Genomic DNA, 23711 nt, shown 5'->3' with positions numbered 1-23711 from the left:
AACAATCAAATTAGAGCCTACCTCCAAATAGTGTCGAGAAATGTAGTTTCAATGCTGGAAATCTTTTTGATACCTTTAAAATATATTTTCATTTTTATTTATAAAGTTTAAAGCTTCAAAGATAGTGTAGATCAAGAGATCTATCAAAACTTAAAAATCTTAAAAATTGTTAGTCCAAAAATGTATTACAAGATACTTTATTTCTAAAACTTGAAATCCATTGTTTCTCATGTTCATGCATCTTGATGTTGAGATGATTAATTTGAGGATATCTAGACATCTAAACAATCTCTTCTAGTGAAATTTTTGAAGTAGGTTTTAATTTGATTGTTTAGAGCCTTGGCTTTACATAAACTTTTTCCAATTTTAAAAGCTAGAGATAATAATTCTAGTAAGAAAATATTTGGACCGTTAGTGTCCATTGTCCTACTTGCATCTGCTTTACACTTTGAACCGCATATGTAGTCCTCCAGTCCACCTGAAACAAATTTCTTCGCTGAATTTAAAAGTATACGAAATATTTCATATTTTATGCCGTGTTTCACTTTTTGAAGGTGTTTCTTGTATTCTAATTTTATTTTTTAATGTTAGATTAAGCTCAATGTTTGGGTCTCCACGGTTTTCACCATTACGCAAGGTTTAAAAATGCGGTTCTGTGATCTGGTTCGTCATCTCAAAAACTGGTTCGGACTGATGGATCCCTCTCTAAGCCTTTTTCTGTCTTGAAAGGGGAAAAGGGGAAAATGGGTTTAGACATTGATGTCTAAATTGTACTGATGTTTTTCTTCTAACTTAGCTGATTCAGACATTTAATGTCCAAATTTATATCCCAATTAAAAGTCAACTTTGAGGGTTTATGCACACAATAAGTGTCCAAACCTGTCTCTTTCTAAGAAAAGCAAGCCTCTAGACGTATCACCCACTAAAGGAAAACCGACACCATGTGCCCAAATTGGAGGGTAATTTATGGATAAAAATTGATAAAAGAAATGTTTACATAATATATAATATAAAGGGTGTGATTTATATAAGGTGCCAACCTTAAATAATCAAGCCAATCAATCAAATTAAAGCACATTTCAAAAGTCTATCATTAAATGTAATGTAGGCATCAGAAACCTTTTGATGGTTTGAAAATATATTTTTGCCGTTAATTATAAAATTTAAAGCTCTAAACATAGGGTAGATCGAGCAGATCCATAAATACTTAAAAATCTTGAAAATGGATGGTCCAGATAATGTATTACAAGATGCAGTATTTTTAAGGCTTCAAAGCTCTTTCTTTTCATAGTCATACATCTCAAAGTTTAGACGATCACTTGAAAGATTTTCGGCTTCAGAGCAACTTTTATCGATGGGTTTTACTTCTTAAATCTATAGATGGATATTTTTTAAAAAAATATTCATCTGATAACATAATTTATCTATAATTATTCTTACATGATATTGAGGTTCCTATTTATGAACGTCTTTTTTTTTTAAAAAAAAATGATAGTGAGGGTGCTAGTTTGTTAATTTTATCCATTTTAGTCATTGTGATAGTTGGGAAAGGTCTTATATTATTCTAAACCAGGTTGAGGTTACATCGGCCCACTTACGAACCAAAGGATATTCTTTATATTTATAAAGATTTATGTCATACTATGATTATGTATTGACTAGTGATTAAAAATGGGAATCGGGCCTTGAATCGCAGTTGTTCAATTCCTATCCCTACGCAGGTGATTCTCGAGTTGGATAGGATTATAGTTCACGAAAAATTTGGGAAGAGAAAAAAAAAATTGGAGGTAGATTCGGGGTCGTTCCCGGATTCCTCAAACTGGAATTTTCTTTTGGACCATTTATTTTAGATCACCGGTATAAACACACAATTTTTTAAATTTGGGACTTTTTAAAGATATTCTCACTTTTCCATTGAAAATGAAAAAAGAAAATTAAAAAGAAGAAAGATGCCCCTTTTAGTAAACGCAGTCAACCCCGAAGTCTTCTTCTGCCTTCCACGAAAACTCAGTATTTTCCTATTCATTCATCAGTTTAAAATGACGACATATTTCCCAGAAGAGAGAGAGAGAGAGATAATGGAGTATGATGATGCAGATATGGCTTTCAAATGCCTTTCACCCATAGCTGAAACCTTGGACTCCATTTGGGAAGAGACGTACGAGGAAACCCAACAGTCGTTGCCTCTCAGTTTCAAAGGGAGCCATAGCTCTGAGATTCTAACCATGGAGCACACACGGATGGAACCAACTCAGATATCCAGAAATGAAGAAAATGGGTAAGAATCTTACAGTTTCATTCATGGCTTTGTTTGGGTTAGTTGTTTATCATCTTTTGCTTTAAATTTAGCAGAGGTTGATAGCAAACAATTACTTGATTCAAGTCTTGTTTTTTCTCCAAATTTTTGCCATTACTTAGTAAAAGTTCCTATGTTTTGACTTGTATCTTTTCTTGAATGTGTGTTTCAAATTGTATTACTTTGCACAGGCTAAGTTTTGCAAGGAAAGCCATTTAGCTGCCGAGTTTAGAGGTTCTATTGAAGCTCATTAATGGCTTACTTAGATAAATTTACTCCTGAATTTAGTGGAGCCTGAGCGATCACCAAAACTAATAGAGGAGTGGTTACATGATAGGTTTAAAGGGGTTACCTTCCTTTTTTGTTAGATCAATAGAAAAATGAAGAGCATTTTTGTTATATTTGCTAAAATGAAAAGGTAAAAGCTTGCTAATAAAAAGGCACAATAAAAACTCTGAAAATGTTATTTTCAATAGAAGAAAATCAACATATCAAAATTTTGCTAATATGCTCCTTATTGCATAAGGGGTGGGTTTCTATTTGTCTACCGATTCATATATGCATGCATTCTCTCTCCAAAATCCATCTTTTATATGGATTTTGGATCGAAATTTTAAATATCCATTATTTAGGCAATTGTGCTCTTGCATAATGTACTATTATTATAATAATAATAATAATAATAAAAAGTAAATAAATAATAAAAAGATAAATTTAAAAAAACTTTTTCAATTCTTTTGCACTGTCTATTTGGGTGCTCTTCTCTTAAACGCCCGGATGTGTCCCTGACTCACAAATAACTTTTTCTTGTATAAATTATTTATACATAGGAAGGCGGTTTCAAAATCCAAGTTATTGCGTGGGGAAGGAGGCAAAAGAACAGAAAGAAAATCATTTGCAATAGGGAAAAGTTTATGTAGAGCTGAGGCTCTAAACAATTAAATTAGACCCCACCTCAAAAAATTTACTAAAAGAGGTTGTTTTGATGCCTAAATATCTTCAAATTGATATCTTCATAAAATGTATGGACATGAGAAAAAAATAGATTTCAAGTTTTGGAAATAGTACATTTTGTAACGTATTTTTTGGCAGTCAATTTTCAAGATTATCAAGTTTTCATAGATCTGCTCGATCTACCCTATTTTTAAAACTTTAAATTATATAATTAAAAATAAAAATATATTTTAAGATTATCACGAAGATTTTCAATATTGAAACTACATTTATCGACACTATTTGAAGGTACACTTTACTTTGATTCTTTAGAGCCTAGGTGCTCTGTACAAACCGCACCCTTTTCAATAAGGCTAAAAGATATTTATTTCCTTGGGTAAAACCTCACCCAACATTAATTATAGTATCCGCTTTATAAAAACCAAATAAACCTCACTGTAAATCCTCGTCTGAAAAGCAGTTTCGTCAATGGAAATTTCCAATGCATACAATAAAATTTGAAACTCAAAACACCATACAAATCTTGCGAATCTTTGAATATGGCTATATAATTTGTTAAAATATACACAATTTTTAGAGCTTGAAATCTTAATTTTCTTTCACAATAGAGCTTGAAATCTTAATTTTCTTTCACAAACATAATGTTCAACGCGAGTTGATCAATGTAAATGTTGCTTTACTATTTTTATCAGGCCTACAGCCCTATCAAACCATTTTCCTAAATATGAAGGAATAATATGTAGTAAAAGAGAAAGGGGTAAACCGGGACGAGTAGCACATGCAATGTGTAAGATGCATGGTACATTCATAAATGAAAAGATATAACATGTGGCATACATTGTATGCTGCAATTTTTTGAATTAAAAGCCTTGTCTGCATGCTATGAGAGGAAATAAAATTGAAATTTATTACATTATTTATAAGAAACAAGCAATTTAAAATTATTTTTTATTTTATTTTAAAATACCATAAAAAAAAAAATAGACGGCCTTGAAGTGAACTAGTAGTAAAGGGCCAAAACATCAAAAAGAAAAGTTTCTATGCTTCTCCTACGCTAGTGCGAGTTTAATAGAAGAATGGATGTCCAAAATTTGGTGTCAAGATAGTTTATAGAAAAAAATTAAAAATAAAATAGTGTAGAGACGTGACATTGTGATTGGAGTAATCTTAGCCCTCCATTCAGAATGGATGGTTGGATAGAACTTCTATGTTGTAGAGAAAGAAAGCTTGCCCAACATTAAATACCCCATCTCATATGGATATTTATATAAATTTTTTAAGAAAATATACTGTCGTCCATATGGCCCATAGTCTTGTTACTAAGCTGATCTGCATATGGAAATCTTTCGGGCAATTCTGAGTATCATATTTTTATTTTTATATTTAAAAGTATTTAAAATAATATAAAAAAATTAATTGAAAATTATAAAATATTTATCTAAAATTCAGTTCTCTAACAAAATTAGAGAAATCCTTTTAAATTGGATCGATTCCCGTCTCATAAGTCAACAATTCAGAGCCCCGACAATATGTGGTCGATGCCATAAAATGGAGGGGTTGGCGTAACGAAGAGGGGTCACGGAAGGAGGCAAAAATGAGGGGAACTTAGGGACACGAGAGGAGCGACGGTTAAACTAATAACATACACATCAATCCCTTAGAGTCCCAGTCCCGATTAATCGCGGGTACTAGGGCTCGCCGCCCACGCGAACCCAAATTTCTTCAAGTTGGGTGCTTTATTCGGAGATAATAAAACATTTAAAAAAGACAAAAAATCTCAAAAAAATAAATAATTTATATATATATATATATATATATATATATATATATATATATATATATTATCATTTTGGTCAAGATTGAATAGTATTTTGGCCATAAATTCTTATTTTTATATTCTCACCTTTTTAGATTATTTTGAAAAATAATCTGATCGTCTGAGTCTTTTCCTAATTAATTAGGATGGACTATACAATCTTGATCATCCATTCTTCTCTATTAGGGTTGTACCTTCAATGATGTCATAAGTCTATCTTTTCTCACTACTTCTAACATGTCATTTTGGGCCTACCTCTTATTTTAGTTGATTTTTTCAAAAATACCCCCAATCACAAGTTTATTTTTTAAAATCTATTTTTTTTACTATTTTTAACCTAATTTTGATGCATTTTTTAATCTTATTTTAAATATAAATTTCCTCTTTTTTTTTTTGTATCATATCGGGAATGATATGAATGGGCCGAGTACTTGCCTTGAGTAGTGGTTAATTTAGTGGTAGACATATCAGTTTGGGTGCGGAAGGTCAAGGGTTTAAATCCTTCGAAAAAGGTTGTTTTGATGGTGGAAAAGCATCAAAAGATCATCTCGACATCAAGAAGTATAGATATGGAGAAAAAAAGATATTTCAAGTTTTTAAAATATACATCTTGGAACACATTATCTGAACTAAACCATCTGTTTTCAAGATTTTCATGTATTTATAGATCTGCTTGATTTGAATCATTTTTGGAGTTTAAAATTTTATAATTAGAGATAACAATAGATTCTCGCACCATCCTAAGAATTTTCGATACCAAAATTGCATCTCATGAGAAAGTTTGGCACCTTACTTTGATTGTTTAAGGTTATGTAAACTATATATATATATATATATATATATATATATATATATATATGTGTGTGTGTGTGTGTGTGTGTGTATGTATGTGTGTGTTTGTGTGTGTGTGTGTGGAACTCTTAAAAAATGCCTATAAGTGATTTTAAACAGTGTTTCACCTCGCCATAGACATGTCGGTAACAGTTTATCGACTGGAGCCGCAACAGACGGCGCATGGCTTATGGCAATTTCCGCGTGTTTTTTGACCACCATGGACATGCTATGTCCCTGACAAGTTACCGCCATGGACATGCTAGGTCCATGGTGGTCTTTAATCCTTGCCATCTGAAAAAATCAGACGACAATGTGCCTATATATATATATATAAGAAAAAAAAAAGGGACATTTCACCACCTAGATTTATGAATTTTAGTATAGAAGTTTTTATTTATTTTTCATATGTATGCTTCACAAGCTCCTTCTAAACTCTTCAAATTAGAAGGAAACAAAATGGACAAGTGTATATAATATTTTAATTTAGATTTTTCACATATTTGATTAACTTGAAATTTTTTAGCATCCACACCTCTCAATCAAGTGCACATGAAAATATTTAAAAAGCAATTTGTAAAATATTTAATGACCAAAACACCTTTAAAATATTCAAGGGAATATTGATCAATCTATTTTAGAATTATTTTACATATACTATTTTGGTGGTCAAGATGATCGTCTCATGCCGATGAAACTCAAAGAGAAGTTCTATAGAATAGCTATGTTTTATAGGACGGAATGTTGGACGGTCAAGAAACAACATATCCGTAGGATCAATGTAGCTAATATCCAGATATTAAGATGGATAACTAGCAAGATAGAAACAGATAAAATTCATAATGAATACATTTGAAAAAATTTAGGTACGGCTTCAATAGGCGATAAGATGAAAGAAAGTAAACTTAGGTAACTAATCATGTGCAATGTAGGCTTGATACAACACCGGTTAGGAGATGCGATTTCGTTCAAGTAAAAGACCTAATACGACTCTATGTCTCTTACCAAATTCTAGGTTTATCGTTAAGCACATTAGCTTATGGGTCCTGTATTGGTGTGCCATCATGTTTATTTGTACTCCCCATTCAAAATTTATACTAGAGATGGATTTTGAATCCAAAATTGTAAGAATTGCTAATTCAATCGTAGCAATCATGAATATGAAAAAATAAATAAATTTAAAATTTAAATAAATTAATATATATATATATATTTGACACCATTATCTCTGTCTCTCTATATCTATATATATTTGACACCATTCACTTAACTACTTTGCAAATCATTAGACCTGCACCATTTTTGGACCTTAAAAAGAGATCCATCTATGATAGAACTATATTTCCAAATAATCTCAAATGTTTTTCTATCATATGTCCATCAAAAGTATAGAGAGTAGCACCTTATCTCAAGTCGATTTTGATATTCAAATCTTCTATTCAGAATTAGTATTAATTTTTGGAATTACTAATAATTCAATTATTAACAAATAGAATTTAAATATAAAATATTCTAAGAAAATTTGAAAATTCCAATTATTTTATCTTAACATATTTAAAAATAAAACAGGTATAAAAAAAATCAAAATATGGAAAAAATAGTAATATCAAAATAGAGCTTTACAAAATGCACAAGTGCCACTATCGAATTGTTGTTGATCTTAAGGCAAGATTTCTTCAAATCACATTCATTATAACTCAAATACTAATGAGATAAACTCCTGTAATTATTGAGTAGAAATAAAATGAACTTCTGAAAATAGATAGTGTGATTAATTTGACAACATCTACAGGATTGGAGGGTCAGATGAAAAACAGAGAGAGAAAGGGCAAATGGCGAGATATGCTTTCAGAGTTCGTTGGGGAGAGGATGTACTGGAAGATGGTTACAAGTGGAGGAAGTATGGCAAGAAGCCTATCAAGAGCAGCCCTCATCCAAGGTATATATATATATATATTAGAACCCAAATCATCTTCATCAAAACTTTTTTTCAACTAATTATGGCCAGCTACATAAATCTTGGTTGGCCATTCTAAACTAAAACTCAAATATTTTCGATTTTAGTGCTCTATCTCTCTCTCTCAGACTCAATGTTAGGTTTTAGTTCTCTCTCTCCCCAAAAAAGACGCACAAAAAGACACGCACACAAATTGCAACTACCGAACATGAGAATCTCTCTCTCACACACCATTGACGAAATCAAGATGAGGATGGTAGTACACATACTTTTCCTAGTCATTTAGGCCCAGTTTGGACGGACCATTTCTTAAGAAACAACCTGTCCTCTCCTTCACCCCATTCATGAATAGGAAATAGGCAATGTTTGGTCCTCTGCTGTTCGTGGGTAAGGACGTTGCCTTCCCCACTTATTAGGAACACGCCCCAAAGTGAAAATGCTTCCTTGGTTTATCCAGGAAGATTCAAACGCCCAGATGTTTAATTAACCAATTCCCTAATAAAAATACAGGAGCATCCAAACTGGACCGAGCTTAACTATGAGACTCGGATTGATGCTCTCTCTCTCTCTCTCTCTCTCTCTCTCTCTCTCTCTCAAACTTGTTTTTTGCCCTCTCCTCTAAATTCAGGAACTACTACAAATGCTCGGAGAACAATTGCAGGGCAAAGAAAAGGGTGGAGAGGGATCCGCGAGACCCAGACATTCTCATTCTAACTTACCAAGGCAGCCACTCTCATCATCCACCTCCTCCTCCCATCTTCCGCACCGTTTCCACACACTCAAATTAAATCCGAAAAATTTATCACAATACCCCAAAGCTCGATAGGTAAGCACTCTCATCTTGTAAATAAAATAAAATAATAGAAGTACAAATCATTTATGGATTGTATTTAACTTTGATTTAATATCCACTCATAATATTGTTGCACAATGAGTGAGTACCTTATGAGGCCATTTGTTTGTAGCTGCATTGTAAGGTCATCTAAATTTGAATATTAAGTTATTTTCATGTAATTATATTACAAGAGAATAGTAGAATAACTGGAGAAGCTTGTTTAGGAATTTTACCATCTTACTCTAATGGAGTTGTAGACATCAATATACTTGCCGGCTGCATTGTTCCAGCTGTTATCGATTCTCATGACCTTAAGAACTGTTTCCATCCATTGCTCTGGTTCTGTGCACCCCAAGCAAGCACATACGAATAGATATATACAATTTATTATCAAGCAGGTTTCATAGATATGGAGGAAAAAGCATGCATGAGAGTAAACATTTTAAAGTTCATCTCTCTCTCTCTCTCTCTCTCTCTCGAATAGATATATATCAGGCAGGTTTTCATAGATATGGAGGAAAAGCATTTTAAAGTTCATCTCTCTCTCTCTCTCTCTCTCTCAAATTTGGCAAAATTATGTTACATACCATATTTATTGTTTGCTTGGCAAATACTGGAAATTTTCATGAATTTTAAGAAATTACTAAGCTATTTGCCATCATACCGATACTAAATTATTGTCTTTCTTGAAATATTTCACTTTTTTATATCTTTTAAACCAATCAAACTTTCTGAAAATTTCAAGCAGCAACCACCATTGTGGATCCTGGAGTAAACAGAGAACTTCAAATATAAATATGTCCAAGGAATAGGGAACTTACTTTCTTTGTAGTAACGGAAAGCACGTTCCAATGTGAATTTCAAGGATCCTTCATCTATACCTTCAAAGACAAACCTATGCCAACAAAGAGAAGGACATGGTAAGCATTAACAGGTTTTGGATGAGAGATCAAGAAAATTTGCTAAAAACTATAAAATTTCATGATTTAAAGATATTGGTTACCCATTTGCTTTGTCAAGATTCGCTTGATCATCCATGTCAAACACAGTGTCAGCAAGGCCCCCAGTTTTTCGGACAATTGGCACCTGTACATTTGAGCCCGTTCATCAGATTGACTTGAATCTGTTTATTTGTTTGTCCCATGGGCCTTAAATCACATAGTAGGGATGACAATGTTTTTCCTACAAGATTATGCAAACCAAGTCTACCCATCAGGAAAAAAGAGTTGAAACTTATGAATTGATAAGTTTTGGGAGTCTTATTTGGAAGGGGTTGTCTTTTTTGGGTATCTAATGCAAACTGGATTTTGCGTCGAAATAGAATAGCAGCAATCAGGAATTTATTTGTTTGCCCTTCAATAGGTATTTGGGAAGTCAAATTAAGGCTAGCATGTTGATAAGTTAGAGCACAAATAAAGGGGTTGTGGGACCACATAGGAAGCTGGAATTAATTGAAAGAAATCCTCAGGAGGTTAGCCCTCTTGAAAAGGCTAACTATTCTATAAATATTTTATTTTTCTCTCCTTGAGCAACATGTCTTCTTATAATGTGGGATTCTTATCACGAAAACGGCTAGTTTTCTTAGTTGCAGCATTAGCTCAGATTAACTTAGGTCTTTCTGCCATTTCTGCTGGTATTTGTAGCCTCTCGGACCCATCTTAATCATGAAAGGTGCTTTGATCATCTTTCAGATCATTCCAAATAAGATAAGAAGGGATCATCTAGCATAAAGTCATTTTATTAGTTAATGCATACATATTTGAAGAATTCAAAGGAAATGGTGGAGATTAGAACAATCACATAGGTGCAAAGTATGATTGCAGATGAAACATGGCTATATAATGCAAAAATACCCTACAAATGTTTACTCTTCTGTAGTTTCAATTTGCATGTTAATAGTTTCCTTGTTCCAAATATGTGCTCTCTGGTGTTGATCTTCTATTTTCTTGGGTAAGGTTTGTTTTGATCTTCTATGTTTTCGCATATGTGTTCCATTTACTTAGGTAATGTACTACAATCTACGCAGCATTGATTATTTATCAAAAAGAGAGAAACAAATATATTGGTGATTATTTCAAACATTTTAGATTGGCATTAGGCACTCAAAACGTTATTCTCTGCTCCAAACCATAACCACCAAGACAACTGGCACAATTTAAATTAGGTTACGATACGAATGAACAAGGCCAACTAATACATTCGGTTGAATCAAAATATGAAAGAAGTGAAAAATGAGAGTAAGATAGCTACCGCTCCATAGCGCATGCCAATCATCTGGGCAAGCCCACAAGGCTCATACATAGAAGGAACTAAAACCATATCTGCAGCAGCATATAGCATATGGGACAGCTCCTCGCTGTATAAGAAATTAAGTTAGGAGCATGTTAAATCATCGCTATGGAGGCATGTAATCAAACTCGTTCCCTCCCTCCCTGCCACCTTCCTCCCTCCCTCCCTCCCTCCCTCCCTCTCATAACCAGTCTTGCACAAGTATGCTCATGTGATTCCATTCTAGTGATTAGTGCGCTTTCACATAGGTTTATTCACATCACACATGCACGCACTCATACACACACACACTCACGCATGCACACATGCACACACACACATGCACGCACACACACACAAAACGTACAATTACGTAATTAACAAATGTAGAAATCGGTAGTATTTAGGGAGATATACCCATGGAAACACTGAATAAAAAGTTCTAAACATTATTCTGATCAAAAGAAAATGTTCCAAACGTTTATAAATAATCAAGCCTTTGGGGAATGCATGGAGGTTCAAACTTCAGTTTAGGAAAAGTTCCATCTTAGGTAACATTGAAAAACAGAAGAACAAAGGTCCATCCATGAGGCATTGCACATGGTACAAACTAAAGTAGTAAAAGGAAAAAGTTTATATAAGGTTGCAACATTAAAATGTAGAATTACAGATGCAGCTCACAAATCCATCGGAAAAGGTTATTTTAGTGTTGAAAAACCCTCGAATTGATTATCTCGACATTGAGATGGATAAATATGAAAAAAAAAAAAAAAAAGATTTTTAGTCCCAGAAATAGTGCGTCTTGCAACACATTATCTAGACGTTAATTCTCAAGAATTTCATATATTTAAAGATCTACTTGATTTTAACTATTTTTTGAGTTTAGAATTTTATAATTAGATATAAAAATATATTTTCGAATAACCCTAACAATGTTTTACACCGAAATTACATGTCATGATCAAATTTGGAGGTGCGCCTTAATTGGATTGTTTAAGGTTGCAACCTTATAGAAACCACACCCATAGTAAAATGACATGAACAATCTTAATTATTCCTGAAGAAATGGCAAATTCTAGTCACATAATTTAAAGTTTAAAAACTCAGCCCCCAAAATGGTGAGGACCAAAATCATATTTCTGAAATGACATTCTCATAGAAAATCAAGGCAACATTGGAGGACCTAAGGGAGATATTGTCATTGCTTCACTCTGTACGAAAAGTGGGACCATTCCATACAACTTCCCAGGTTTATGATCATTTTGACTGACCTGTATGTCAAAAGAACTCGGATGTTGCAGCCTCCATTGTACTGCAATGCAAGATAAAAAATATAAAATCAATATGTGATAGTTAATCTCAGTGAAAGAGGCTGCAAAACAAATATGCATATGGTTTTGCATTTTACCACACTTGCAAGGTACTCAAACTCATGGTTAACTCGAGCATCAGGAGCTTTGCCAAGCAAAACCATCTGCCCACCCTATCAAATAAAGAATAAGCAAAGTCATCTTCGTAATTCTGCTATGCAACTTCAACATTGAAACTTTCATTATCAGAAGAGAAATTGGAATTTTTTCTTTTTTTGGCTCATTCATGGGTATATATAACAGGTGGGAATAGAAGTCGAGACATCAAGTTGTGGCTCCTCCACCCTAACCACCAAGGCCTCAGGCTCATTCCTAAAGGAGAAATTCGAGTTGGAATTGCCTAATTTAACACATTCAGATAATAGTTCTGGACTATGTTAGCAACCACATGATGGATTGTACAGAGAGAATGGAGGACATTTGATAAGCCAATCCAAACATCAGTAAACAAGCAACTCAAAATTCCACCAACTACATTTTGACAACAAAATTTGGGATTCAAATTTGTTACAACAAAGCTTGTCAAGCTACGGCTAGAATAAATGAAAATTGAACCCTTAAAATACCTAATGGCCTTGATAGAAATTATAAGAATGAATGCACTCAATCCAACAAGTGATAAAGGAATTACAATTTCTTGAATATGCTGTATTGCAGAGTTAATCAGATGGAGGCCCTTCTGAGCAACTAATCGGGTGATGCAGATGACCAATGGTTTCCTAACATTATGTTGCAGGCACCCACCACGCACCGAACACTCTGGATCTAAACCAAGCCCCCTTTGGATGTAATGCTTGCATATTAGCTTTCCTTCAATATTTTGTTCTGTATGACATTAAAATAGACAAATCATACATGCCCTATCAAAAAAGCTTGTAAAACTCTAAAAGAAAGGTTCACATTTAATCATAAATGCAAAGTCTAGAGAACATGGATCAAGAGGCCAAGTGAGAACTCAAAGTAATCATAATCATTCAACAAATGGTCATTGCTATGTGGTAAATTGAGTAAAAATTTCATGAACAACCTCAGGTTTTGCCAAGGTGAACACTGTTTAGACTAATTTTCTCCAGTATTTAAAAAAAAAAAACCTTTCTATTATTTCTTTTTTTTTAAAAAAAAAAGCTTTTTACAATAAGAAACAAACACAGAGGGTGTAAAGTCATAGGAAGAATCATCAAGGACATTTGAAGATGGAAGTTCCTTAATAATTTCATGCTAGGAAAGGCAGGCTCGATACTTAATTTGGTACTTATAGAAGGAGGAAAAAAAAAGAAAAAAAGATTGTGACAGGGAAATGGGAAGGTAGACCCAAAGTTAAAGAAATTTGAACAACTTGAGGAAAGGGCAAGAAAACTGCATAAAATGACAGCTAGGCTGGCATCATAGGTGAAAATTTTAGTGATCAAATCTGCCTCATGTGTGTGTGTCTAAATATAATGTATACATACATACACAGAATGGGGTAGATTTGACCACTTACGGCATGACATCACGAACAAAGATGACCGTGTCAGTCTAGCTTATCACAACCAATTTAGGAAAGCCACCGAAAACTTTGCTGAGAAAAAAGGTCTGATTGTAGCATATCACTAGAAAAGGGGCAAACTTTATAGCTGGAGAAATCAAAAGAGGTCAACATCCATTGCAGAAGCTGTTTATAGGGTTTAAATTCATATTTACAAGAAGCTGCACTCTATAGTGAGGAAGGCTAGTGATTTTGTCATCTAATGGATCTGCAATGGATGTTGACCTCTTTTGATTTCTCCTTCGTATTCCTGTAAATATGAATGCCTCTCATAATGTGTAATCCTAGTATTATAATAAAAATCATTTGTTAAACCAGCCAAAAAAAAAAAGACTAATTTAGTGACTTTTCACCAACAAATGTGATTTACATCCATGCCTATAACTTATCACATCCTCAAATCATCAACCTTCTTACAAAAGTTATTGGGAGATATAAACATCAGTTCCTCGAAAGCAAACTACCAATCAGATGTGAAACATGTGATAGGGCCAGTTTAATGGGGGAGTACAGTAGGGTTGTACATAAGGTTAGTTTGCTAATCATGTGCAACATTTTTGTATCATTATAATGCATTCCACAAATTGAGATGTTACTCACTCCAATATTAGACTATAAATATCGCATTTTCACCTTGAAGGAGTTCATGTAGTCAATGGACATGTTACTCCAATCTCTTGGAGTGGATCTTGGATCCTCTCTAACAATGATGATTACCGTGGTGGATCTTGGACCCTCTATAACAATGATGATTACATAGCACTAAAATTCATTTTCTTTATTTCCAATAAAAGTTAAAATAACTAAAAATTTATTGTTGTTGATCATTTCCAATAATTTATGATGGAACAAAAATCTGTATTGTACAGACTTATTATTTTAAGAGGGACAGGAGATTGTTCAAGATGAATTTTGCACAGAGGGATACAGCAACAAGAATCATGTCTGAGACACAGGATTGCACATGGTGAGCCAGGTGGCATACAAGAAAACGATGACCTAATGGTTCTCTCCATGAGAGCTTGAATTTTGTATTATCTTGAAGTAGAAGGAGATGAGGATACTATAGAACATGGGAACTTAGATGGTGTGGAGACTTCTTAAGTGCTCCAGATCTTGTGCTTCATTTCTACTATTTGTACTTTGCAGAGTATTTCTAATAGTAGACTCGGATCATGAAAGGATTAGGAGACTTGAGTTAGGATCCCAAGTAAAAGCCTCAAATTTGGAGTGCTGCTCATAAGACTTTCACTTACAGAGCTAAAAATAAGTACCCAAAATTTAGAAAAGAAGTGTGAAAGTGGGGAGGTTGACATCCTCATTCAAAAAGAAGCCAAGCCTAAGGTGTCTTCACACAATTGGACCAGCAAGGAGATATCATCACATAGGGATAATGATCATAGATGCTCCAAAAGCTCACATAGAGTAGCTTTTCTTTCAAATATTACCCCTAGATAACATTTTTTCTTTTTTCTATTCTTTTTTTACTTTTTCCGTTTGAGGTGGGTGGGGGGGGGAGATAAGTTAACCCCTGATAGCATCTATTCCAAAGGAAAGGAGAGAGAGAGAGAGAGAGAGAGAGAGAGAGGAAGATCGGCCTCAATTTTGGAACCTATAATTGATAAGCACATCTCTAGCTAGCATAAAACACCCGGACCAAACTAGTCAATCATTGCAGGTTAAACAAGTAAGCCTATTCAAATAAGATATGCTTGCAAGCAAAGAATAACAATTTACACATGATGCACAGAATACATACTTTCATAGGACACCATCAGAATCTACATAGAGTGAAAGTTTAATTTATTTATTTTTGAATGGTAAAACTTTTGCATAATTTGAATCAGCAAAACTTTGTATATATGATTCCTTGTCCACGTACCATACAAATATTGGTAGTACTTCTATGTAATGTTTTCTCGATAATAAAATGGCTGAAGAAAGTAAGTTCAGAATACCAGGTAAGAAACAGAGGCCACTTATAATTTTCTATAAGAATGATTAATAATTCCATGCATTAACATAACTTTGACTCATTTCCATAAGAAAGGCATCCAATTGATCTATAAATTGCACTTGATTATATCTGATAGACTGATAGACAGAATTCATCATTCTTTTAGTCTTGATAGTTACCATGGAAATTAGCGGGCAAGAATACATCTGTAGCAGGATTCCACAAGGCAATGTCAATTCCATTTAAAATACCCAAGTACCTAGAAAAGCATAGAAGCCATTTTCAAATTTGAGGAGAGAAAAATTGGATAAGAAATGCTAGATTATTTATTCAAAGGAAAGAAGAGAGCTAAAGATAATTTCAACAAAAACTATTTAAACTGTGAAAGAAGGCTTACTTTTCATGATGCCTGATCAAAGTGCTAGCAAGCCAACCAGAGCACAGTGTTTCTTTAAGATAAGTTGGGGAGACTGTACTGAAAATGAGGAGAAGAAATTAGGATTTGATAGACAATGATCCCGTTGAAAATTAAAATAAAAGATAAAACTTGCACAAGCTTCTTCATGATAGTTCAATTTACATTAGTGGTAAGCAAATCTTTTTTGGTAATTCCACTAGTAGTAAACAAGCAAAAATAGAAGAATTTCATAATTTATCACAGTGCTAACTATCAATAAAATATATATCATGCACATCACAAAAGCACCTTAACTTCTCCCAAAAAAAAAAAAAAAGAACAGAAAAGAAAAGAAAGGTGATAGCAACTCATTCATCCAAGATGAAAGTAAGTTTGAGCATCCAGCAGCCAGCTACAAAAAGAAGAACATGAGAAAGATGGAAGAACATCAGACAATTTCATGACAGACTGGAGAAGTAAAGTATAGAAACCACAATACATCGATATAAAAATGTAATTCCAGACAAAGGAACATCTAGATTCATAAGACAAGATACCAAGTGTCAATGCTCTGAGAAAACATTCCAGAAACTTACGTTACAGCATTGCTGTACACGATGCCACCTTTCAACAAGCTTAATCTCTCAGGATTATGGCCAATGGTTCGATCATCAGCAGCCTATGAAAATCAATAAGATCCAAATGTCATAAATCATAATATTAGAAATTCAATGTAATTGTCGTGAATAATTAGTACACATCTGGAGAATTAATCAGCTACAAACTTCAGCAGGTGACAACAGGTAAAATGATGGAGAAAGTGAGATTCCTATTTAATAAGCTATAAAGACCTTATACCAGTTTTAAAAAAGAAAAGAAAAAAAAAAAACATAGAGAGCAAGGTAAAGAAGATCCATTTTCTTTAGCATTGTAAATGAGTTAAAATGTCACAGTATATAGAAAGAAGTAACGAAAAAAGTACAGGTAACTGGACCAAACTTAGAGCATACCTTCTCAACAGTTGCATAAAAAGATCCATCCAGGCCACACATAGAAAACTGCTCCACCCTGGAGTAGCAACGTAGCAAAGAAAAAATAAAACATAAGATAACTTAATAAGCAACTCAAATTTTCATAACTTGATGAACGTCCCTAAAAAAACAGTTCAGACATATGTCAAGCATGGTTTTACATAGCGTTCTTCTATAGTAAGACATTCTAAAAAGTTGAAACAATATAAATTAATAAATGGAAAGGCAAAATTTGCAACATTGTATGAATTGCAAATAATCAATATGTGCATCATCAAATATTTATAGATGATTGGATCCCTTTGAAGTGCAGAGAGAAAAAGAAAAGTAACAGATTCAGATGTTGCACAGTAATTGAAACTCTGTGCTACCACTGCTACCTTCAGAAATGAAGGAAAAAACCAGGGATAGGTTTCCTCTAGCTTCCTTCACTTGTCCCCAACTATTTTCAGAAACTAAAAGGTAAATAAAATAATAGAGGGACCACCACTTTTTCCCCCTGCTCAACATACTACATAAGCTTCGCTCAAAATAGCAACACAGCCAGGATGCCTCAGATTGGTTCTCCATAACATCATCACATATAAGCCTATCACCTCAGCTGGAAGAGACTGAATCAACAAACGTATGGGGTCTATCTCGTCAAGAAAGAGGGGATTATAAGAAAATCCTGCAGCGAACCTTTTTAGCTCAAGATGCCCTTATCTTCCACCCAGCTAGAGGGAGATTGAATGTCAGCTGATGGTTGAGAGATGGGGGTACAGGTGGAGGAAAATTACCGTTGTATTCATATGGAAAGGGATCTTATATGCCTCTTTTCAGGCTAGTGCCTCATCTCCACTATTTGTTTCATCACATTCTGTAGACCATTGAGGTGCTGCCTAGGCATCCCTTGGTACCTTTAACAAATTGTAATTCTTTGTGGGCCTATTTGCATGTACTCATTATTACTGATAATTCATTGCTTTGAATTAAATATTCCTGTTAATGAATTATCTGTTGTTTGGCAGTCCATCGTAACGTTCTCTGAGACAAACTTATAGGCAGTTCTAGACGTAAGTTTATCTTTTTGAAAGGCTTTTTTTACTTTATTTCAAGCAATTTCTGAAAATGACATGCTTTTGGCCAGAAATAACTGGAAATCATCAAAATAGTTTGATAATTAAATAGTATCATACATAATACAAGATACATAGCAAACAGCTAAAAGAAATAATATTATCCAGAGTATATTAATTTTAGATAAGGTATTCTATTCTAGAAAATATTAAATGTCACCCAAACAGGACCTATGAATATTAATTACTAACAAAATGCCATTCTCTAAAAAAAAAAATTGTAATTACCTAACCCATACTCTAACTCACTCATCTTGTAAAGTGCATTTAATTATATAGATTAGCAGTTTGGTACATCAGTTCACATGCAGTTGGCTCTTCAGGACCTCATCCCACATGTTGGCCCTTCAAATGGATTTGCATGATATATAATGATCTTCTGTATCATATGACAGAAGTGCCACCAAACTGCTTTTAACCTTGCCCTACATCATTGGAAAAAACATATATTCATACTTTAAGTATAGAATAACTGAAGTGGCAACAGTGGATTCCTATTTAATAAGAAAACAAGAAATCATTGTCTTTATTTTCTTTCCATCTGCTTTGAGGATCAGAGGAGTTTTCTGGGTGAGAGCACATTAATTTCTCGAACATGAACTCGGCATGATAGACAGTCATACAAAGGCTTTTGGAAGAGCTCTATCACATTACACAGATTATATTCTTTTAGTGTTATTTTATTTTTGTGGTAGTACTGATTATATTCTTTTATTCTAGTGTCAATTAATGGTATTTATGATATGCATATTGTATTTATCAAAGGATTCATAACACTTAATTTGATAATTTACCAATTGAAGGTTATTTTAAGTACACAGTTTCACCTGCACTCCCCATAATACTCCAAGTTGTGGATTGTTAAAACTAATCTTGGTTTCTGCATACCACAAAACCTAGATCAATCACAATGTAAGATAATATAATATATAAGGAAACCAGGAAGAGGCATCACAGTTTCTATGATGCGTTCCAACCTTAATTGAGAGATTATGATACATATCCCAGTATAGTATAGGTAGAGCACCAGTTTGCCATTCATGGACATGCATTACATCAGGCTGTGTGCCATAAACCTGTTTTTTTACCAAAGCACAAGTGAGACAAATTCATATCAACAATAGAAAGACAAAGACAGATAATAATCAAATAAGGGGACCTGTATATATTCAAGGCAAGCACGGCTGAAAAATAAATATGCTTCTAGCTCATTATAGGAACCTCCATATACTGATGGCCCCTTGAAAAAGTGGTTGTATGGTTGAATAAGTATAACAGGAATGCCTGATACAGCTCCACGATATGCCCTAATAGAAACCCAGTTGCCATTATGAAAGGACTTATATGTACCATCCTCACACAAATCTTCAATTTGCTGTTTTTGAATACACTCGTAGAAAGGAAGCATTATCTCCACTTTATGACCACGCAATAAGCAAGCACGGGACAGACCAGTCACAACATCTCCAAGTCCACCAACTTTTGCTATTGGTGCCATTTCAGCTGTGACATGGATGATGTGCATAACATCTGTATCCTTCACAACGTTATCTACATAATGTGAAGTCACATCCCATGACCGAAAGTGTTTTTTCCAGAAGGCAATTTCATCATTAGGGGAAGGCCAACTGAAATCATTAAGATTGAAACCAGTAACCAGACTGCTATGATTTGCAACTCTAACCTGTGAAATTCAAGACAATAAAACACTTGGCATGGTATTTAGAGTTGAACACTCAATGCAAATGGAAATAACTGTAAATAAATAAATAAACTTTGAGTAAATGAAAGTCTGAGAAAATTGAAAGAAAATATACCTTTTTTATTGGATGACCACTAGAATCTAATGTTGAAACCCCTATGTAGACCTGGTGTTTAAATCCATAGGACTTCCTGTTTTCCAAAGATAGTCGCCTCTGGAATTTCTGAATATGTTTCACATTTCTGATAGCATTAAAATTTGACACATGCACACTTGAGTTGGTTGCGAGCTTGTTGATTGGAGTCGTTTGGACCAATGTAGGAAGTGGCTCCATTATTTTTGCATGACTTACGAATCAATTTATTGCCAACAATCTGCAGTACTAGAACAGTTATACGCAACAAAAGATCCCATGTACCGGTTAAGCACACCTAGATATTCTACATGCTCATGTACATTTTGGCCACTAATGCACAACCTCAGCCAAATGACTAAAGACATGATTATATGGGATTGGAGTTGTCAAGGTAAAGAGTCATTAGTTGAAAAACTCAATGAAATGAGGGTTGTTAGAGTACTTATGAATCACTCAAAAACAAAAAATTATGAAACTACCTGTGATCAAAGAGAAAATGCTGGTACAAAAGATAGCCCAAATTTTTATTAAGTTAGACAAGGAATTCCCATTCCAACTTAGTACAAGTAATATTGTGACATCAATTTGGTGGCCAAAGGGATCATAGCCACATAAGAAGCAGCAATTATTTTCAGACTAAAGCAGAGAACTTGAAATAATGGTAAGGGTAATCATAAGTTGATCACTGGTCAATCAAACAAAACAAAAAATTATTTTCTTCTAGTCTTTCTTTCTCTCTAGTAGGTAAAATTTTAAAACCAAAACCAGTCCAAGTTTATATTTTTTTTGTGTCTTTTACATGTGAAGAGAACCGTAACATTTCATGTGTTGCTGGTGAACATAATATAAGAGATAAATATGGGGAACCAAAATGAGCCTCATACATAAATTGATTCCCATGACAAATGATCCAAGAAAGCAATTAATAATATATATAGAGCAAATAAATCAAATGTTTGTTATTGCTCAAGACAGATATGTTAAATTCATCGCATCAAATAAATTTATACAGAAAATAACATTTATAAATATTCGAGCAATAAATTTCATCACACTTCTAAAAGTCAAAATCATGGATAGAAAATGAAATCGTTGTATACATCAAGCTCACCAAGCTACATAGAATTTATTGCAATTTATTGAAATGCATGTAATTCAGTATGATTTATCCGAATTAAATTTACAGAGCGTAAATATCTTCTCTTTTCTTATTTTTTTCCTTTTTTGGCTACACGGCATTAATATTTCTGCTCAAAATTATGAAAATTTTGACAAATATTTGTTTTTTGGGTGAATATAGTTGTGCAAGCATAGATTGCCAACTCCTAGATACTATCAAATTTGGAATCACTATAAAAGATTAGCACTGCATTCCACACCCAACTACTCAGGACAAAAAGACTATAAGAAAATCAGAGCAATAAAATGGGAAGGAGACAAATTATGAAGCAATCAAATATAGTTGTGCAAACATAGATTACCAACTCCTGAATAATACTCAATTTGTAATCACTTTAAAAAATTACCACTGCATTCCACACTAAACTACTCAGGACAAGGAGACCATACGAAAATCAGAGCAATGAAATAACCAGGAAACAAATTATGGACCAATCAAAAGAATTAATCAAAGTGAATTTTACAGTGTAAATGAATCTCACCTGAAAAGCTGGTTCAGGAGAAAACTCGGGTTTAAACTTTAAACTTCCACTCTTAGCTTATCGACAAGAAAAGAAAAAGCTAAATTAATATTTCAAGTTACAGTGACGCTGCAGAGCTTCCACTCTTCATACACAACAAAAATTAGGGTTTCTCCTACTGATCATATCTGAGAAATGAGTTAGAGTTTTCAATATCAGCAAAGCTGAACATCTTCCTCCTTAAACTGCTCTCTCTTGAAAGTTGATTGGTTTAAGGCATGTAAGAAAGCAGTAAGGGTTTACATTAGCAGTGAAAATGAAGATCTTTCTCCCATTTTAAATGAAATTAGGGTTTTCAGGTATCGCCATTAGAGAGGTGCCATCCTGATAACTGTAACTTCTTCCTCATCACTAAGGAGGCGTAAAAATAGTGGAGGGGTGAGCGGTGAAAATAAATTAAAAAATAAAGGTATTTTGTGTCGCAGTTGTGACGCAATGGAAAGAATAACGCGGGAACCAATGAAAATTTAGGATCACGTGCCCTTGAAGATTGGGGAGCGAGATCACAGGCCCGGAAATATTGGATTATAATAAAAACAAATTTATCATTATCATTATATTCCTAATCATCATGGGAGATTTCTCCAAATGAACCACACAAATTCTGATCCGCAAATCTTAGTACACCGTTAAGCTCTATCAAAATAAAAATCTCTTCAACCATCCGGTGGACCACACAAATCCTAATACGCCATTATGCTATATCAAGAAACAAATAATCCCGGTAGGCCATTACGCTCTATCAAAAACAAAGAAGTTCTTTTCAACCACCTCATAGACTACACAAATCCTGATACACCATTATGCTCTATCAAAAAAATAAAGTTCATATATTAAGTAATAAAAATAAATTTACCAAAAGCCAAAATCATATAGAGAATTGTTTATATATTTTTTGGGCAATTTATCTTTTATTATTTATTATTGGAATAAGTAAAAGCCCCATCTCAAAATTTATCCAAAATTATAGGTCGCATGGTAAAATCTTCAATATATAGTGTACCACATTATCTAAACGGTCTATTTCGTCCTAAAAATATGTGTTATGTACCATTTTTTAAGTTTCAAATTTTATAGTCAAGGTTGAAAATTGATTTTAGAGCGGTCGTGGAGATCTTCGATGCCAAGGGCTTTCAAGAAAAGAATTTGAGATGAGGCTTTAATTTGTTTTCATAAAGCTTGGTAGAAACTCCATCCTTTATTATATATTATTTATCATTTTATATAGAGCCCAAGCTCTATATAAATTTGAGCCTATCTCATATTACTTTATATAAATTTATCATTTTATATAGAGCCGAGGCTCAATATATTATTTATCATTCTATAAAGCGTCGAGGATCTAAACAAACAAATTTGAGCCTATCTCAAAATTTCATTAGAAGAGGTTGTTTTGATGCCCAAATATCTTTAAATTGATCATCTCGACATCAAGATGCATAGACATGAGAAAAAAAATAGATTTCAAGTTTTAGAATAGTGTATTTTATAATGCATTTTTGGACCGTCAATTTTCAAGATTTTCAAGTTTTCATAAATTTGTTGATCTACACTATTTTTTAAGCTTTAAACTTTATAAATAAATATAAAAATATACTTTAAGGCTATCACAAATTTTCAATATTAAAACCACATTTCTCGACACTATTTGAAGGTAGGCTATAATTTGATTGTTTAGAGCCTAGGCTCTATACAAACCGCACCCATAAAAGTAAGGTGCACTTCCAAACTACATGGAAGATACAGGAGTTGAAAACTTCTATGATGTCCTGAAAATTGGTTTTTATCTCTAATTATGAAACTTAATAGTGCAGA

At 33.5% G+C, this 23711-nt stretch overlaps 2 protein-coding genes across 7 annotated transcripts; one reads left to right on the top strand and one right to left on the bottom strand.

Annotated features, from left to right (window-relative positions):
• The first annotated feature begins 1983 nt into the window (after positions 1-1983).
• On the top strand, positions 1984-8916 carry LOC148783942 (putative WRKY transcription factor 59). The gene is made up of 3 exons (XM_088847637.1): positions 1984-2278; positions 7690-7836; positions 8483-8916. Exons 1-3 carry the CDS (start codon positions 2040-2042, stop codon positions 8640-8642), a joined length of 546 nt encoding a protein of 181 aa, XP_088703763.1. The 5' UTR covers positions 1984-2039; the 3' UTR covers positions 8643-8916.
• LOC18440794 (uncharacterized) lies at positions 8718-22259 on the bottom strand. Of its 6 annotated transcripts, none has more exons than XR_016041286.1 (16): positions 21858-22259; positions 20176-20434; positions 19518-20042; positions 19336-19434; positions 19186-19238; positions 17220-17277; positions 16806-16888; positions 16210-16621; positions 15992-16071; positions 12959-13152; positions 12366-12440; positions 12229-12269; positions 10940-11045; positions 9693-9775; positions 9511-9584; positions 8718-9031 (listed from the first exon to the last, which is right to left on the bottom strand). XR_016041286.1 is itself a non-coding variant. In XM_088847613.1 (16 exons), exons 2-16 carry the CDS (start codon positions 20392-20394, stop codon positions 8919-8921), a joined length of 1881 nt encoding a protein of 626 aa, XP_088703739.1. In that variant the 5' UTR covers positions 20395-20434; positions 21858-22259; the 3' UTR covers positions 8718-8918. The 6 variants fall into 6 exon arrangements, 4 of the variants coding, with proteins under 4 accessions (XP_088703739.1, XP_088703753.1, XP_088703749.1 ...); XR_016041287.1 differs by having other exon boundaries at positions 16210-16282; XM_088847613.1 differs by having other exon boundaries at positions 16210-16287.
• Positions 22260-23711: the final 1452 nt, after the last annotated feature.

This window comes from Amborella trichopoda, chromosome 1 (assembly GCF_054954075.1).
Source record: "Amborella trichopoda isolate Santa Cruz 75 chromosome 1, AtrichopodaSantaCruz75HAP2 v2.0, whole genome shotgun sequence".
In the NCBI taxonomy this organism is placed as follows: domain Eukaryota; kingdom Viridiplantae; phylum Streptophyta; class Magnoliopsida; order Amborellales; family Amborellaceae; genus Amborella; species Amborella trichopoda.
Note: the sequence above shows the minus strand (reverse complement) of the source record. Positions and strands in the feature narration are given on the sequence as shown.